Source organism: Sminthopsis crassicaudata, chromosome 2 (genome assembly GCF_048593235.1).
Source record: "Sminthopsis crassicaudata isolate SCR6 chromosome 2, ASM4859323v1, whole genome shotgun sequence".
Lineage (NCBI taxonomy): Eukaryota > Metazoa > Chordata > Mammalia > Dasyuromorphia > Dasyuridae > Sminthopsis > Sminthopsis crassicaudata.
Genome location: NC_133618.1, coordinates 46,436,487 through 46,454,286, shown reverse-complemented (window position 1 = coordinate 46,454,286; position 17,800 = coordinate 46,436,487). Strand labels below are relative to the sequence as shown.

At 38.0% G+C, this 17,800-nt stretch overlaps 1 protein-coding gene and 1 long non-coding RNA gene across 4 annotated transcripts in view; one reads left to right on the top strand and one right to left on the bottom strand.

Annotated features, from left to right (window-relative positions):
- Nucleotides 1-14,304: 14,304 nt before the first annotated feature.
- The window catches only part of LOC141554320 (uncharacterized), a 41,364-nt gene continuing 37,868 nt past the window's right edge, over nt 14,305-17,800 (bottom strand). Inside the window, exon 2 of the long non-coding RNA XR_012485836.1 lies at nt 14,305-16,466. This is a non-coding gene — a long non-coding RNA (uncharacterized LOC141554320). The remainder of the gene's footprint in view (nt 16,467-17,800) is intronic.
- WWP2 (WW domain containing E3 ubiquitin protein ligase 2) overlaps nt 14,505-17,800 on the top strand; it is a 121,886-nt gene continuing 118,590 nt past the window's right edge. For 2 of the 3 annotated variants that reach the window (XM_074286092.1, XM_074286094.1), the window contains exon 1: nt 14,655-14,748. Coding sequence is in view for 1 of the 3 variants with exons in the window: in XM_074286091.1 (XP_074142192.1) it covers nt 14,505-14,748 (244 nt within the window). In the remaining 2 variants the exon portion in view is untranslated. Of the gene's footprint in view, nt 14,749-17,800 lie in introns of all 3 variants that reach the window. The other variant, XM_074286091.1, reaches the window with a different exon arrangement.

Genomic DNA, 17,800 nt, shown 5'->3' with positions numbered 1-17,800 from the left:
AAATAATGTTTTACATGATCAGAAATATAAGTCAATATCATTTTAGTTGCCTTTTTAAGGAGTAAAGGAGGAATGGGAAGCAGGGATAGAATTTGGAACTCAAAATTTAAAATATGGATGTTAAATTTTTTTTACATCCAATTGGCAACTATTTAACTAACAATAAAAACTATTTAACAAAATTAATTTAAAAATTAAAAACTACTACCATGTAATAACATCAACTGCACCCATGCTAAGCAGACAAAGGATGATTAGCTAAGAGTCTCAGGCAATCATCCTGGAGTGTTATCACATCAATAGGTATAATAGAAGTTGGCACTATGTAAAACATCATTTGACATTTGCTTTAGTAACCATTGTTGAGGTTGGCAAGGGAGACCCCAAACTTTTGACCAGCGTCATGAAGTGTCTCAAAAGAATTTGCAGGCTTGGACCCATCTCATTAGCCAAGGGGCAAAACTTTATTGCAATAGTAATGCCATTACAAAAGTGGACTGAATTGTAAGGGAATTCAGCAAAGAAGCAGAAGCAAGGAGATACATTTATCCAGCTTTCAATCATGGATATGCTAATTCCATGGCTCATGGGTAGGAAGGAGTGGTTCTTGGTTGATCAGAATATTGACAAGATTACCAATCAGCAATGCATTGAGGAATGAGCTGATTCACTATTGTCTCAGGAGCTTGATATGTAGTAGTTTCCTGAGGCCAGAAGCTATCTGACTAAAGAGTAGTCAGACAGATTGGGCATAGGGTTTCCTGAGGCAGATTCCAAAGCTAGAAGATTTAGGACTACTGACTTACTGTTAGAACATAAGCCCCAAGGTCAGGGGACCATAAAATCATATATTACCACTAGTCTAAGTGAGCCATAGATTACATTAGATACATATATTACTCTAGGAAGTACATAACAATAAAACAAAAACAAAATGTATAACAAACAATGTAAAGCAGTAACAGTGGATCTACATAATATCAAGACATAATAGTAAAACTGTACACATAGGCTACTACAAAATTAAAGAGAATTAACAAATGTAATCATGACATAGGGACAATAGCTATATAAAAGCAATTAAGTAAAATGGCAAAAATAACAATGAAATAGATATAAACTAAATACATAGTAACATATATCAATGAATATATATATATATAGCTACATTCAAAACACTGTTACATTACTTGGGTACACAGGTATCCTTTTCACCATTTTAACTTGGGTTATAATGAAGTTATCTGGTTGGATAATCCCAGCTCTCCTTCCACCTGATTGAATGTCCTGCCCCATTCCTGTGCTTAGGCTGATCAGAAATCTTATCAGAACTACTTTTGTTATTGTGTCATTTCAGTTATGTCTAATTATCTGTAAACCCATTTTGGGATTTTCTTGGCAGAAAAATGAATGATTCTCTCTAGCTCATTTTTACAGATGAGGAAACAGGAGTAAGATACTTGCCCAGGACCACACAGCTAATAAAATTCTGAGATCAAGTTTGAACTTATGAAGATGAGCCTTCCTCATTACAAGTCCAGGGGACTTCCATTGTGCCATCTGGCTGCCCTAAGTAGAACCATAGTAGATGTTAAAGCTTGATTGGGACCCAAGTTAGCTGGTATTGTTACTGTATACTGAGGAGTATATCCAAATCCTAGGTCATGCTGCTGCTAGAGAATCAAGCAGAAAAGACATTTCTTTTGGGTTTCAGCCCTTTTTCATTACTGAAACTAGTTACTGTGGTATAATGCATATGATGCAAATTAGGTCTCTCCCTTGACTTTTTGGGGGAAGCAATAGGGGTAAATTCTGAGAAACTCTCCTCTGGGAGAGGCCTGCCCTCAGGGAATCAAGATAAGTGGTTGAATGATAAGTGAATGAATTCAGTTGGAAATCTTGAGGGAGACCAGTTGCACCCTTTATTGAGTTGAAAATTAGTCCAGAATACTCCCAGTAGCTAGAACTCCCAGTTAAGTGGTCTCATTCAGTTGGAGATCTCAGCCTGATATTCCTATAGAATGGCTGGAAACTCCAAGATCATTTCTTTTTAACTGAAATCTAAGCCTGGGGCAGTGACAATATTGAAGGTACCTCATTCAATTTTGAATGGAAGCCAGAGCCTCAGACCACTAATAAAAGGCAATTCTTGAACTCCAAATCTCTGCAGAAGTCCAAAGCAGGAGTATGCTTTGCCAAGGAAACTCTCTTCTTGGCAAAGCTGCCTGCTAGGACTCTTGCCCACTGTGAAGTTATCTTCTTCTCAGTGTTAACCTTTGTTATTTTCCTGACAGGACCTTACCCACTGAGAAGTCTGTCTTCCTAGCAAAGCTGGCTTCTCAGTGTCAATAAAATTCTCTTTTACCTCAGACTTTCAGGTTTGCAAATTCTTTCACACTGGTCCTGTGCCGACCAGAGGGAATTCCCCACCTCAGTTCTCACACCTCTTTTCAACTACTAGCCTCATCATATAGAAGCTTCATCCAAAGTGACTTTCTTTTCTTTTTTCTTTTTTACGAAGCAATTGGGATAACATGACTTGCCTTGGTTCACACAGGTAGCAAGAATTGTCTGGGTCAGATTTGAACTTAGTTCTCTTGACTTCAGGGTCAGTGCTCTATCCACTGTACAATCTAATGATCCTCAAAGTGATTTAAAAAAAATTTTTAAATAGTTTTTATTTACCAGATATTTGCATGGGTAATCTTACAATATTTACAATTGCCAAACCCTTTGTTCCAATTTTTCCCCTCCTCCCCCCCTCAGATGGCAGGTCGACCAATACATGTTAAATATGTTAGAGTATAAATTAAATACAATATATGTATACATGACAAACAGTTGTTTTGCTGAACAAAAAGAATCAGACTTTGAAATATTGTACATTTAGCCTGTGAAGGAAATCCAAAATGCAGGCAGACAAAATTAGAGGGATTGGAAATTCTATGTAGTTGTTCATAGTCATCTCCCAGAGTTCTTTTGCTGAGTGTAGCTGATTCAGTTCATTACTGCTCTAATGGAACTGATTTGGTTCATCTCATTGTTAAAAATGGCCACATCCATCAGAATTGATCTTCATGTAGTATTGTTGTTGAAGAATACAACAATTTCCTGGGCCTGCTCATTTCACTCAGCATCAGTTCATGTAAGTCTCTCCAGGCCTTTCTGAAATCATCCTGTTGGTCATTTCTTAAAAAACAATAATATTCCATAATATTCATATACCACAATTTATTCAGCCAATCTCCAATTGATGGGCATCCACGTAGTTTCCAGTTTCTGGCCACCCCAAAGAGGGCTGCCACAAACATTCTTGCACATACAGGTCCCTTTCCCTTCTTTAAGATCTCTTTGGGATACAAACCCAGTAGCAACGCTGCTGGATCAAAGGGTATGCACAGTTTGATAACTTTTTGAGCATAGTTCCAAATTGCTCTCCAGAATGGCTGGATGTATTCTCAGTTCCACCAACAATGTATCAGTGTACCTGTTTTCCCACATCCCCTTCAACATTCTGCATTATCTTTCCCTGTCATTCTAGCCAATCTGACAGGTGTGTAGTGGTATCTCAGAATTGTCTTAGTTTGAATTTCTCTGATTATTAATGATTTGGAGCATCTTTTCATGTGACTAGAAATAGTTTCAATTTCTTTATCGGAGAATTGTCTGTTCATATCCTTTGACAATTTATCAATTGGAGATTGGCTTGATTTCTTATATATTAGAGTCAATTCTCTATATATTTTGGAAATGAGGCCTTTATCTGAACCTTCCTCAAAGTGATTTTTAAACCTACTGTCTGGATCCTTATATGATTGGCAGAAGGTCTTTTTTTTTTTTCCTCAGGGTCCACTCTTCCTTCAGTTTCCACTTGTCCATCAACTTATTCATCAATCAATGATAATTATATTTATAGAGCCCCTGCCAGCTTCAAGTGTCATTTCTAAATAGGCAAGTTGCCCAGTCTTCCACAAATAGACATGGGTAGCATTCTATCCATCTGCTGACTTTTGTGTCCTTTCAACCCTGAAGTTTCTCAACAGAATTCTCTCACCTTTTAAAAAGTCTTGTATAATTAACGTGGGAATCCTACTAATTTTTATTTCTTTTGGCTTCCTTCTGAGCTACAGTTATAGCTGTGTCGCAAGTATAATTTAATTTCTTTCTCAGCCAAATACTTATATTAATCAAGTGTGTTTATATCTTTCCATTCTTGAAGGATCCAAAACGATTCATACCCAAATATTAGCAGACAAGATCTAGAGTGGGCAGCTAGGTGGCACTGTAGTGAATAGAATGCCAAGCTTAGAATCAGGGAAACATTTTTCTGAGTTAAATCTGACTTCAGATACTTACTAGCTGTGTGACCCTAGGCAAGTCACTTCACTCTGCCTCTGTTTCTCATTTTTAAAATTATCTAGAGAAAGAAATAGCAAACTACTGTCTTTACCAAGATAACCCAGGTCTTGAAGAATTGGAAACCTCTTAAAAGGACTGAACAACAACAATAATAGGGGATAGAATAAGCAGCGTGGTTTGTCATAGGATTGTTCACATATTACAAGGAGAGCCATATTTTAGTTAAAGTTTATTCTGGCCTCAGTGTCCCTAATTTGTTCATCAGTAGCTGTAATGTCCGAGCTAGTTCTCTGGAGGGTTTCAGGACTGGCCTATTTACGTGGACAAGTGATGAAGGCAGGAGAGCCACCAAGTCTTCTCTGTCTGTGGCTGAAAGAGTCTTCTGTGTCTGAGACTCTCTTAAATACCTCAGTAAGATTACATCACTACAATACACTAAGCATGTACAGACATTACATCACCATATCACATTAAGTATATGTTTAGAGAAACCATTATCTCACACTGAATAGGTGCTTAAATATAAGCACTGGGCTGTCCTTGATTCAAGTATTCCTTCTTCAGAGTTCCGTTCCTCTACAGTGAGCCATTGAGCTATTTAGGCTTTTGAATCCCCTTAAGTATGGTAAGGGTTTGTTTTAGACTTCTGGATGATAGCCAGAGTTAACATATCTTTCAAAGTTTCTGCCTTGGTCCAAATAGATGCTAAAAAGTTATATGCTAAATAATATAGTTTTCTCCACAATACTTTAGCAACTAGAGATGCTTTCTGGTTCTTGGATCGGTATGCTAATGTATAGCTTGTGAAGTAGTCAGTGACTATCAATATATGACTTATGTTCTTATTGTCTTTCAAAGACAGAAGGCAAAAATGGACAAATTTCAATATTAATTGAGTAATTTAATAATATTGAATTCAATAAATCAATATTAACAAATATTTGCATTCATCAAATATATAGCATGAATTGGCAACATTTTTCTTTCCATGCAACAGGAAAAAGTCATACTTCTTGGTGACATCTGAAGGATATTTTTTTGGTGGGGAGGTGTGAGATCTGTTGTTTAAAGGTTCTATGGTTCCTTCTTGACCCACGTGTCCAAATGCTTTTTTTTTTAGCCATAGAGAATTGGGAACTGGGCAGCATCAACTGTTTCCTCATACCATGTATCTGATCAATGACAATCTAGGGTAGTATTCCATTGTATTGTTCCAACTTCTGCTATATCAATTTTTTACTATTTTTGTTCTTTTTAAATAGAAAACTATAAGGCAAAAAAAATTGATTCAGTGAAGAGAGCGTCACATATGCTGCTAAATGCTCCTTTGCCAACTGCTTATAATCCAGCTCCCTTGAAGTTATATTTGGCTTTTTACTTCTTTGTGAGAAAGAAAGAAAAATAAGAATTAATATAGCACATACTATATGCCAGGCACTGTGCTAAGTACTTTACAAATATTACCTCATTTGTTCCTCACAACCACCCAGGGAGGTAGATGCTATTGTTATCCCCATTTTACATTTGAGCAAACTGAGACAGACAGAGGGGAAGCTGGTAAATATCCAAGACTGGATTCAAGTTCAGGTTTTCCTGACTTCAGACCTAATGATCTATCTTCAGTACTACCCAGCAGCTTTGGACATCTTATAGCCTTCTGGAAAAGGTATTTGCATCCACATTGATCTTCCATGATCAGTAGTATGTGCTGAATTCATAACGGGTTAGTGTGACTACCTTACTCTGAACCATGAGTTCAATAATCATCTTTATGCAGATCTCAGCTCTGTTACATCCTGTCCCAACCTCTTTCCTGATCTTTAGTCTCTTATTTCCAACAGTCTGTCAGATATCTCAAACGAAATGTTCTGTAAATATTTTATAGTAAATAAACATATTCCAATCTGAACTTATACTTTTTCTTCTCCAACATTCTCCCCTTTTAGTTTCCCTTTGCTTCATTAAATCAACTTCTTTTGCCCCAAATGTCTATGAAGGATTGCTGAAAAAAGCAAATGGTTCATGGATTATGGGAAGCCAAAAGTTAAAGATGTGATGTCAAAGGACTCAAGAGCTAATCCTTTGAAGATACTTGATTGTTGAGCCAATGGCAGAAGTTAAGACTTAAACAGAAGTGTAATAACAGAATATTGTACTGAATAGACATTGATTCCATCCTTGGTATGAGGAATTACTTGGTATAACTCAATGCATTTGGTAATCTGTGGACAATAAAGCTTTGGATGACTTTGGGCATATGGGTCAAGAAAGTACTGAAAGAGCCATTGGGAGGACATCATCATTTTACCAGTTCCTCAGACTTAAAATCTAGGAATCATCCTGGAAATGGAAATCTCATTATCTTTCACTTCCCTGATTTCATCTTTGCCACATCTCTGAAATATTTCTCCTTCTCTCCTTTGAAACTGCCACCAATCTAGTGCACTCATCACCTCACACCTGGACTATTGTAGTAGTCTGCCAGTGGGTCTGCCTCCCTCAAGGCTCGCTCCATTACAATCCTCCTTTCATTTAGCTCTCAGAATGATCTCTTAAAGTATACCTAAACCTGGAATGTTCTTCACCCTTGCCTCCTAGTTTCTCAGCTACAGTCTCAGATAGAACCCCACTTTTTTAGAAGTATTTTTCCTTGTTCTTAGTGCTAGAGCTTTTCTCTTTGAAATTTCCAGATTATTATCTATATATATATCTTTATATATACATCTCTATATATGTTATTTGTACATTTTTCCCCCAGTAGTTTCAAAATCATATCTGAATCTTCATGACTCTATTTGGAGTTTTCTTGACAAAGATACATTTCCTTCTCATTTTTACAGTGAGGAAACAGGCAAACAGGGTAAAGTGATTTGCTCAGGTGACACAGGGAGTAAGTGTATGAAGCCACATTTGAACTCCATTCCTCTGGATACCAGGCTCAGCACTCTGTGCACTGCCACATAGCTACCCATTGTTTTGTACATAGTTGTCTGCTTATTGTCTCCCCCTTGAGACTACCATCTGTTTTTGCCATTCTTTGTATTTCCAGTACTTAGCTCAGTGCTTGGAACATAGTTAATAAATATTTATTCTTCTTAACTTGGCACTTGTCAGAATATTTCAGAAGTATGTTTTCTTTATCAGGTCATAACTTTATAACTTTGTTCCATAAACATAGTCTTGGAATTTCTCAGTGACAATCTATTTCAAAGCCTGGGAATCCAACTTGTGAATAGGGAAATGGGTTTCAATGTTACCCAAACTTTTTAATAAATGCTTATTGGTTGGTTAATGAATTTGCCATTAGCAATATTAGCAATATTCTAATGACTCCTAAATTTACAGATCCAGGTTTTAGTTTACTCCTGAACTTTTCTTTGGTATGACCAAATGCTTCTTAAATATCTCTACTTGGATGGCTCTTTGGCATTTTCAACATACCATGTCTAAAATAGTACATATCATCTTTCCCTTTAAGCCTATCTTTCAAACTTCCATTTTAGTACAGGACATTTCTACCCATTGAGTCCCCAAGATTTAAGGCCTCAGAGTTTGATTTTGAGTCATTCTTTTACAGCATCCCTCTTCCCCACTGCCAGTCACCTGCATTATTTTATCAATTTCATCTTCATGCCATCTTTCCTATTGTTAGAAATATGCTGCAAAGATAAAAAGAACTCAGGAGTGTATGAAATAAGTTCATTTATTTACAGTTTTTGCAAGAAATGGGTGATCCACACAGGGACAGTCCCTGGGCAGATATGAATTTATTAATGCAGGAATGAGCTTTTTATTTCCTATCCTAACGCACAAAGTACTTCTCTCGTTCCCACAATTGGTTGACAGACTTCTTTGTTCTCTCATTGTGTGTTCCTCTTTAACATGTTCTCCTTCCTTCATCAATATAGCCCATGTTCAAAAATGGCAGAAAACTCTTCCATTGGGGAGAAGTTAGTATTAATTAATTCATTAAGCATGAGTAGTCAATGCTTGTAGTTACCTTTAACCCACTTCTTGTATCAGAGTGATTTTTTTTTTCCAGTTTATCAGTTCAGTGATTCAATATCTTGCTTTATACAACTAACTAGGTTAGCTGATGTGAATTTTCTTTAAGTCCTTGTTCCTATATGGAAATACAACTTTATAGGTTGCTCACACTATCTATCCCATTCTCTCCATTAACACAACTGGCACTATAATTTAAACCATCATCACCACTCATCTTGACTTTTGCAATGATTTCCTGTTTTTTTTTTTTTTTTTTGTCTTTCAAGAATTTTCCTCCTCCAATCCATTCTTGACATAGATAACAAAATAATTGTCCCAAATTATGGGTCCGATCATATTATTCTGCTTATAACTTTTCAGTAGCTCCCAAATGGCTTTAAGGATGAAATATATTTTTTTCAGCTTGGAATTTAAAACCCTTCATTATCTAGCTTCAACCTTCCTTTACACCTTCCCCCGGCCACACCCCTTTATTTCTTCACATACCATATCTAGCCAGATTGGTATACAAACTGTTCCTCAAACTTAACATTCCTTTCTAGTCTCTGTATTTGCACAGGCTGACCTTCAGTAAAGCCCTTAAGTTTCTAAGTCATAAGATCATAGATTTTAAAGCTAGAAGTGACTTTGGAGGTCAGCTAGTCCAACCAGGCCTCTCGTTTTACAAATGAGAAAACTGAGGCCAAAGAGAAGAAAAGATTTGCCTACAGTTACATGGGAAGAAAGAGGCCGACTTGGAATTCAAATCCAGGTTCTCAGATTCCAAGACCAGTGTTCTTTCCATTCTACCATAAGTTCTCTCATGTAGTATTTCCAGCACTTTGTAATTCAAACCCTATTCAAACTGGGTCATCAGATTATCACTCTTCCTTTCCCAAACTGTCAGCTAGCCAATTGGAACAGCTAGCTGTTCCCTGATGTCCTACCTCTACTCATTCACACATTCATTATTTCACTGACTCTGGAATTCACTCTCTCTCTTAGACTTATATTAGCTTCCTTCCTCAATAGTCAGTTCAGATGCTGCCTTTAAGAGAATTTTTTCTTTGCCTCCCAAATTATTACTGAGAGTCAAATGACCATGTATTTACTTATCTGTGTAGATGTAAATCCCTCAAATAGAATGTAATTAGGGCTGGTGCCATCTTGTGTTTTTTATTTATACCCCCAGCACCTAGGAAAATAGACAATAAAAACTGATTTCAAAACTTTCTAACTAAGCATCTACTTTGCATCAGCATGGAGGCTTGGTTTGAACTCCAAAGAATCATGCCCCTGGGCCAGGTGCCCCTCAGTTCCCCTCTCCTTTCCAGCTTCCTTTTTGTATTGTATATTCTCCATGTTTGAAAAAAGAAAAGAAAGAAAAGAATATCATTAAAGCATTTAAAAAGGTAAAAAAGCAGGAAAAAAACACCATTTTAAAGTTAAATCATGAATTTATTAAATACTTCAAAAGAAAAATAAGCTATATGTTATCAAGATTCAGATTCACTTGCAGTCCTTTTTCTTTTCTACTTTTTTATGGAAATGTTCATTTTATTTGGTAAAGAATAATTTTTTAAAATGGCATGGTCAAGCCAGAAAACCTTAATAGTCAAATTATAATGAAATGACCGGTGTCATGAGGTTTCTTGAAAAAATGTGCAGGTTTGAACCCATATCCAAGTCAAGGGGCAAAGTTTATTGTAATGGTAACACCAATTGTAGCGGGCTAAGTTACAAAAGAAATTAGAAAGGGATGGAGGGACAGGAGATAGATTTATACCAAATTGGATCAGAGCTTCAGATTACTCATTTGCTAATTTTATGGCTTACAAATAGGTTTGAGGGGTGATCTATTTACTATTTTCTCAGAAATTTGGCCGCCATTACTGACCAAGAGATTATATTTGTGAATTTTATGGTTTACAAGTAAGTTTGAGGAGTGGTCTTGGGAATTTGGTTATCACTGACCAGCAGATCTAGGACTATCCTAAGGCCAGAAGACTTTAAAATCTATGACAGATTGTTAGTGTAAGAGCACTCTCAGGTCAAGAGGCTTCAAGATTACTAATATATCTAAAGGAAAAAAATATTATTACACATACCTAGGCCAGAGGACTTCTTTTTTTTTTTTTTTTTTTTGCTGAGGCAATTGAGCTTAAGTAACTTGCCCAGGGTCACACAACTAAGAAGTGTTAGCTGTCTGAGTCTAGATTTGAACTAGAACCTCCTAACTCCAGGGCTGGAGTTCTATTTACTGTTCCACCTAGCTGCAGTGATCAGAGGACTTTTACAATCATTGATAGACAAGAGCACTCATTAAGTCAAAAGGGCTTCAGCATTACTGCTCTTTCTCCTATAACATGATGACTATATTTGCCAGATTTCCTTGCATTATAAAAAGAAAATGAACTTTAAAAATATTTTGCAAAAATATTTGTTATCAGAACACAGGTTAATATTTTTGGTTTGGAACACTTAGTGACGATGATCAAACAAGACTACATGGTGTGGTGGAATGAGCCCTGAATCTGGATTCAAATAGTGACTCTATCAGTACTGGCTGTGTGAACTTGGACAAGTTCCTTAAACCCAGAGCATTCATTTTCTTAATTGTAAAAGTACTTAAGCCACTAGGTTGTAGTTGGAATGAGGCAAGATTGTGCAGATAAAGTGTTTTGAGTTCCTCAAAATATTATATGAATCTCAACTATGTTGGGAACAGCAATCTCTAAGCTGATTGGCCAAGCCCAGCACTGATATCAAATGTGCACAGCACTCATGCAGGAACAACATTTCCTTCTATGATTCTCATTAGCGGACTACTATTTCCTATATTATTTATAATTGGCTTGTTACAGCACTAAACATCTAAAAAAACCTGGTGACAAGGGGAATTTGGGCAAGTGAATTAGAAATGATTCCACATGCATACTGTCCTAATAAAACTAATCTTTCACAGAGACAAATGATAAAGGAGAGAACACTATGGAAAGCATTGTCACTGTGGGACAGAATCCAACAGTCCAAGAAATAATGGTGTCTACCAACTTAGACTCAGAAAAGATCAGTATATCTAGGAACCAAAAGATGGTTAAAGTATAACTAAGAATTGCCCTAAATGCCTATGTATATGGTTTCAAGTCAGAGGAATCAAACAATCCATAGAATTGACAAAGAAGACATAAGTAAGCTAACAAAATTCACTGACATTTAACCTTGTATAACATTTACCTTTCATTATTGGCTTCTTGTAATGTAATCAATAATTAACAATTAACCATAAAAAAACTTACTCAAATATTAAATGTCAAATGTAGTAACATATAAAGGTCAATAAGTCAGACATGTCTGAAGACTATGTTGACCTAAAAAAAGTATATGATCATGATCTAGTATAAGATAAAGCCTGAAGGAGCCTGAGAGAAGTGGGAGCATCACTTCCATCAATTCCTCACTCAAACTACCTCATGACTCCCGTCTTCCTTTGTCATGGACCCTATTCCTTCTGCTCAGCCCCCTGGATCCCATGCAGAGGCTAGACCCCTGCACAACAATTTTTATATTGTAATATTATGTTATAGGCAGGAGTGTGCTGGAGTCAGCTCAGAACTCATCACTAAATTGTCAGTGTGAGTATTTACGCACATTAGACATCTGTAAATGCTATAAATCAGACCCTGATTTATTGTTTTGTTGTCTATACCTAAGAAAATTATGGAGAAGATATTAATAATGAAGATTAAATGTTATTGTGTGTCCTGGGTATATTTTTTTAAAGGAAGAGCTGGTTGTTAATCTTTACCTGGTTATAGATGTCCCTTTGAGTGGAAAGTATTTAAGTTTAATTGTTAAAAATTTCACATTCCATTCAGAGGAAGCTGCCAACCTATCCTGCAAAGTTACTTCATTCTACTGTCTGTGGGATTATAGGAAGATCTATCTAGAATTGGAAAGAGAGTTACAGCCCATTGTTCCAAAAAAAATCTTATTTTTACAGATGAGGAAACTGAGGGCTAGAGAATTTAGCTTGCCCAAAATTACATATGTCATAAGTGGTAGAACTGCAATTTAGCTATCAGGGTGAAGGAAGACATTGGGGGAAGAAGAGAGGCAAAAGGAATAGTTAGGTGGCGCCATAATGTATAGAGTACCAGGTCTGGAGTCAGGAAGACTCAACTTTAGAGTTCAAATCTGTTGGAGTTTAAATTTTTTTTTTTTTTTTTTAACATTTTTTAGTGAAAGTCTTGAGTTCCTAATACTTTCTCACCCTGTCCTGTCCTCTTCCTGAGATGGTAAGTGCAATTATGTAAAACATAATGTGCAAATATGTAAAACATTTCCATATTGGTCATTTTGTTCAAGAAGACGAGTAAAAAAAAAAAAAAAAAAAAAAAAGAAAGATAGCAAAAAATAGCCTGCTTCAGCCCATATTCAAATAATATCAGTTCTTTCTCCGGGGTAAATAGTATGTTTCATCATCTGTCCTTTGAGATTGTCTTGGATCATCGTATTGATGAGAATAGCTAAGTCATTCACAATTTTTCATTGAACAATATATGCCTGTTATTATGTACGATATTTCTCCTGGTTCTGTGCACTTCACAATACTTAAGTTCATGTAAGTCCTTCCATAGCATAGTAACATTTAATTATAATCATATACCACATCACTAGTACAGCCATTGCCCAATTGATGGGCATCCTTTTGATGTCCAATTCTTAGTCACCACAGAAAGAGCTGTTATAAATACTTTTGTACATATAGGTCCTTCCCACGCCCTTTTTTGGGATGTAAATCCAGCAGTGGCATTGGTGTCTCAAAGGGTATGCATAGTTTTGTTTTTTTGTTTTTTTGTGTTTTTGTTTTTTTCCTTTTTCTGAGGCTGGGGTTAAGTGACTTGCCCAGGGTCACACAGCCAGGAATGTTAAATGTCTGAGATCAAATTTGAACTTGGGTCCTCCTGAATTCAGGGCTGGCGCTCTATCCACTACGCCCCCTAGCTGCCTGTATGCATAGTTTTATAGTCATTTGGACATAACACCAAATTGCTCTTCAGTAATTTGGATCAGTTCACAATTCCACCAACAGCGTATTAGGGTCCTAGTTTTCCAACAATCCCCTTCAACATCCCTTTTCCTTTTTAGCTTCTCTGATGGGCATAAGGTGGCACCACAGTTATTTTAATTTACATTTCTCTAATTAATAGTGATTTAGAGCATTTTTATATCATTATCAATAATTTTGATTTCTTTGAAAACTGTTTATCAATTGGAGAATGATTTGTATTTTTATAAATTTGACTCACTTCTGTATATATTTGAGAAATAAGGTCTTTATTAGATACCTTATTTTTTTTCCATTTTCTGCTTTTGGTTTCATTGTTTTATTTGTGCCAAATCTTTTTAATTTTATGTAATCACAATAATCTATTTTATATTTTGTAATACTCTCTATACCTTCTTTAGCTCTAAATTTTCCCCTTATTCAAAAATCTGACAAACTATTCCAGACTCTCTTAATTAGCTTAGATTATAATTTTTTAGATGTAAATCAATGTACCCATTTTGAGCGGAAGTTGTTCTATACCAAGTTTTTGTCAAACTTTTCCTATTTCCCCTGCAGTTTTTTTTTTTTAATCAAATAATGAGTTTTTGTTCCAAAAGTGTGGGTTTTTAGGTGTATCATACACTAGATCACACGGTCATTTACTATGACGTAATTTTTTTTGGATAATTACCACTTTATAATACAATTTGAGATGTAGCAGTTTTAGAGACGAGGAAAGTGAGGCAGACAAATTAAGTGTCACAGAGCAGGGTGTCTAAAGCAGGATAGGGACGCGCCTCTGATTCCAGGTCCTGCACGGTGACATTTATCTGTCTCAATACTAAATACTTAAATAATTACTGAATCGAATTAAATTTATATTCAAGCCCCAGGCACTTAATAAATGATTTTTCATCCATTTTTTGACTTTTATTCAAGAAAAAAAAAACAAAAACAGCCCAACACGTGACCTAACCCTGGAAAGGAGTCAAAAACTGAACAAAACCCCCAAACAGTCCTGCCCTCAGGGAGCTTATACTCTCAAGTGGATGTAATTCGTATTTAAGACATAGGAATTTCAGGCCGCAAGCTTCGCACCCCGCCAATGCACGCCCGCCTAGTCCTTTCGCTGGAACGCCAGAGAATAAGCGCGTCCCACTCTGCTCCCCGCCCCGCCCAACTCCTGGCGTCCGCGCGCGCTCTCGGCTTCTCCTGCCCACACTCGTGTGGGCTGGCTTCGCCTCTTCCGGGTCAGGTGATCAACAATGGCCACATGACCCGGCCCGAGTTGCAGCGGTCGAAGGCGGAAGCAGAAGTGGAGTTCGGCGCCGCTGCTTGGCCTGTTGCAGGTAGGGGTCCCGGCTCCGAGCCCGGCGGGCTGGGTGAGCCGGCCCTGGGAGGGTCGGGCAGCCAGGGCCGAGCCAGCCCGAGGTTGACTGCCGGCTTTTGAGGAGGGGGGAGGCGGCTTCCTGTGGGAGGGGCCTGGGACGGTGGTTCCGGCCTCTGAGGAGGGGTTGTCCATACACCCACTTTGGGATACTCGGGGGGAGGGGAACAGAGGGGGCGGGAGCGCCCTTCCTTCCGAGAGCAGGGGGCAGGGCATGACCCGGCCCCGGTGACCTCTGCACTGGGGGTCAGGAAGACTGTCAGTCAGCTAGCATCTATTAAGCCCTTTCTGTGTGCCGGGATACCCGGAAAGGCAAACCCGAACACTCCAAGGGGAGGTCGTGCAGACCCGGGCTCGGAGGGGTGCCGCCGGGCGAAGCCCCGGACACCGTCGTCCTTCCTCGGCGTCCTGCGGCTTCTGGTGTCCCCGCGTCCCCTCCCCCTTTGGAAGAGTTCTCTTGTCTTGTTAATCTTTAAGCGCCTCTTTCATCCGACTCCTAGTTTTGCTGGTGCGGTTTTTCCACCTCTGCAGGAGTCGCTGATCTCCTCAGATCATCTTTCTTTTAGCTTCTTTAGCCCGATTCGTCTTAAAGCTTCCAAAGTGCTCTGACATTGAACTAGCCCTTCTTCTCGGGACGGGGCTCTGCCTCGCGCCCGGCTGTCAAAACTTTAAAGGCTCAAGTCCGACTCTTCTCTAGTTCTATTTCCCCCCTTGTGTTCGATCTAAATTATTCAGGCTCCTGGGCCCGGAGACGGCAGCCGTCAGTCCGGCTTATCTTGATAAACGTAAGCCGGCCTGACCTGGAGAGAGAGACCTTAAGGTTTGTAACGACTGTGACTCACTCGTAGTTGTTCCTTATCCCATCATGCAGCTTGCTTCATATGGAGGCTTTATATATATATAATCCAGAGTCTCTGCAGTAGTTCTATTTTAAACTCCTTCTACAAGTCTGGACGGGGACCATGGAGCCGAGGGAAAGGCAGTTTTGAAAATAAAATAAGCTAAATTTTTTCTCAAACCAAAATGATTGAAAAGGATTTCAAGGAGGAAAGAGTTCAGATTGTAACTTCTTTCTGCCCCAATAAATGGTATTTATGAGTGTCAGTGGCCAAAAACATTCATTACTTGATGACTTTACTCTTAGTGATGAGGGTTTACAAACATTAATTAGGCCAGAGTTTGGGGACGGATGAACATTCAGTTGAATATGAAGTTTTTCAGATAGGTGAGACTTGTAAGTGCGTTTTCTGGTGACAGCCTTTATTTGTTAAGCACTTGCTGTGTGCCAAGCACTGGTGGAGCACTAGGGATACTGAACCAAAATAACAGCAGCCCCTGTCCTCATGGAGTTCTTCTAGAGAGGGAAACCGCACTCAGAGGGCAGGATGGCTGGCTAAGGAGTTTGGGTCCAGAAACTTACAAGCGACTTAAGATCCCAAGGCCATTTCTTTGAGCCAGACTAAACATGAGACTAGAAGATTATCTGCCGAAAACCAGATCCAGAAAGAGGAAAAGCTTTGTCCAAGGTCACGTAGCTTGTGGTGACTGAGCAAGGATTTCTGAGCTGCCCAGTGCCAGATGTATGGCTCTGTCCGCTTTAAAATGCTACAGCTTCATGGAAGATTACAAATATTAAAGTTTTCGTAATATTTGGGGTTTGGAGAATTATTGCTTCAATTCCTGTAATGGAAGATAAAGTCAGTATTTTGCATCTATCTGAGTCAATTTAGTAATTATTTCCAAACATGGCAAAACGAGGACTTTGTACTACTATTTACTTTCATAAATCTCTCTTGTTTATAACTATATCTATCTATCTATATGTATGTATGTATCTATCTATGGGTTCCTTCCCCAGCTTGCTTTTTGTTTAGGATGAGACTGTTTCAAACAGTAGACATTTCTTTATAAATAAAAGACAAAGATAAAGTCATGTTTCTCATTCTTCCTTAGTGCCCTTTTGTGCCCTCTATCTGGCCACTTCATTTTTAGTTTAAATGCCTATTTAGGTCAGTCCACTTTACCTCAAGTTTTTGGCTTTGTTGCCAAAATTTGAAAACAAGAAATTGGCATGTTGATATCTGTCACTATCAGAAGATTCATGTTGGGCCTGGGGATAGTTGTTAGTAAGAAGTAGAAATATGGAGAGCAGTCTGGAATTATGCCCCAAAAGTTATCAAAATGTACATACCCTGGGCTATATTCCAAAGAAATACTAAAGAGCGGAAAGGGACCTGTATGTGCAAGAATGTTTGTGGCAGCCCTTTTCATAGTGGCTAGAAGCTGGAAGATGAATGGATATCCATCGATTGGAGAATGGTTGGGTAAATTATGGTATATGAAGGTTATGGAATATTATTGTTCTGTAAGAAATGACCAGCAGGAGGAATATAGAGAGGCTTGGAGAGACTTACATCAACTGATGCTGAGTGAAATGAGCAGAACTAGGGGATCATTATACACTTCAACAATGATACTGTACGAGGATGTATGCTGATGGAAGTGGATATCTTCAACATAGAGAAGAGCTAATCCAATTCCAATTGATCAATGATGGACAGAATCAGCTACACCCAGAGAAGGAACACTGGGAAGTGAATGTAAACTCTTAGCATTTTTTTTGTTTTTCTCCCCAGATTATTTTTACCTTCCGAATACAATTCTTCCTTTACAACAACAACAACAAAATTCGGTTCTGCACAAATATATTGTACCTAGGATACACTATAACTTATTTAATATGTATGGGAATGCCTGCCATCTAGGGGAGGGGGCGGAGGGAAGGAGGGGAAAAACTCGGAACAGAAGGGAGTACAAGGGATAATGTAAAAAAAAAAAAAATACCTATGCGATGTACTGTTAAAAAATGTTATAATTATAAAATTAATTTAAAAAGTGGGGGAAAAAAAGAAGTAGAAATAATATTTTTAGAGATAGAGTCTCATTTAATTCTTAAAAAACACCCTGTGGCATAGGCAGGACAGTTGGCATTCCCATTTTTAGGAGAGTAAACC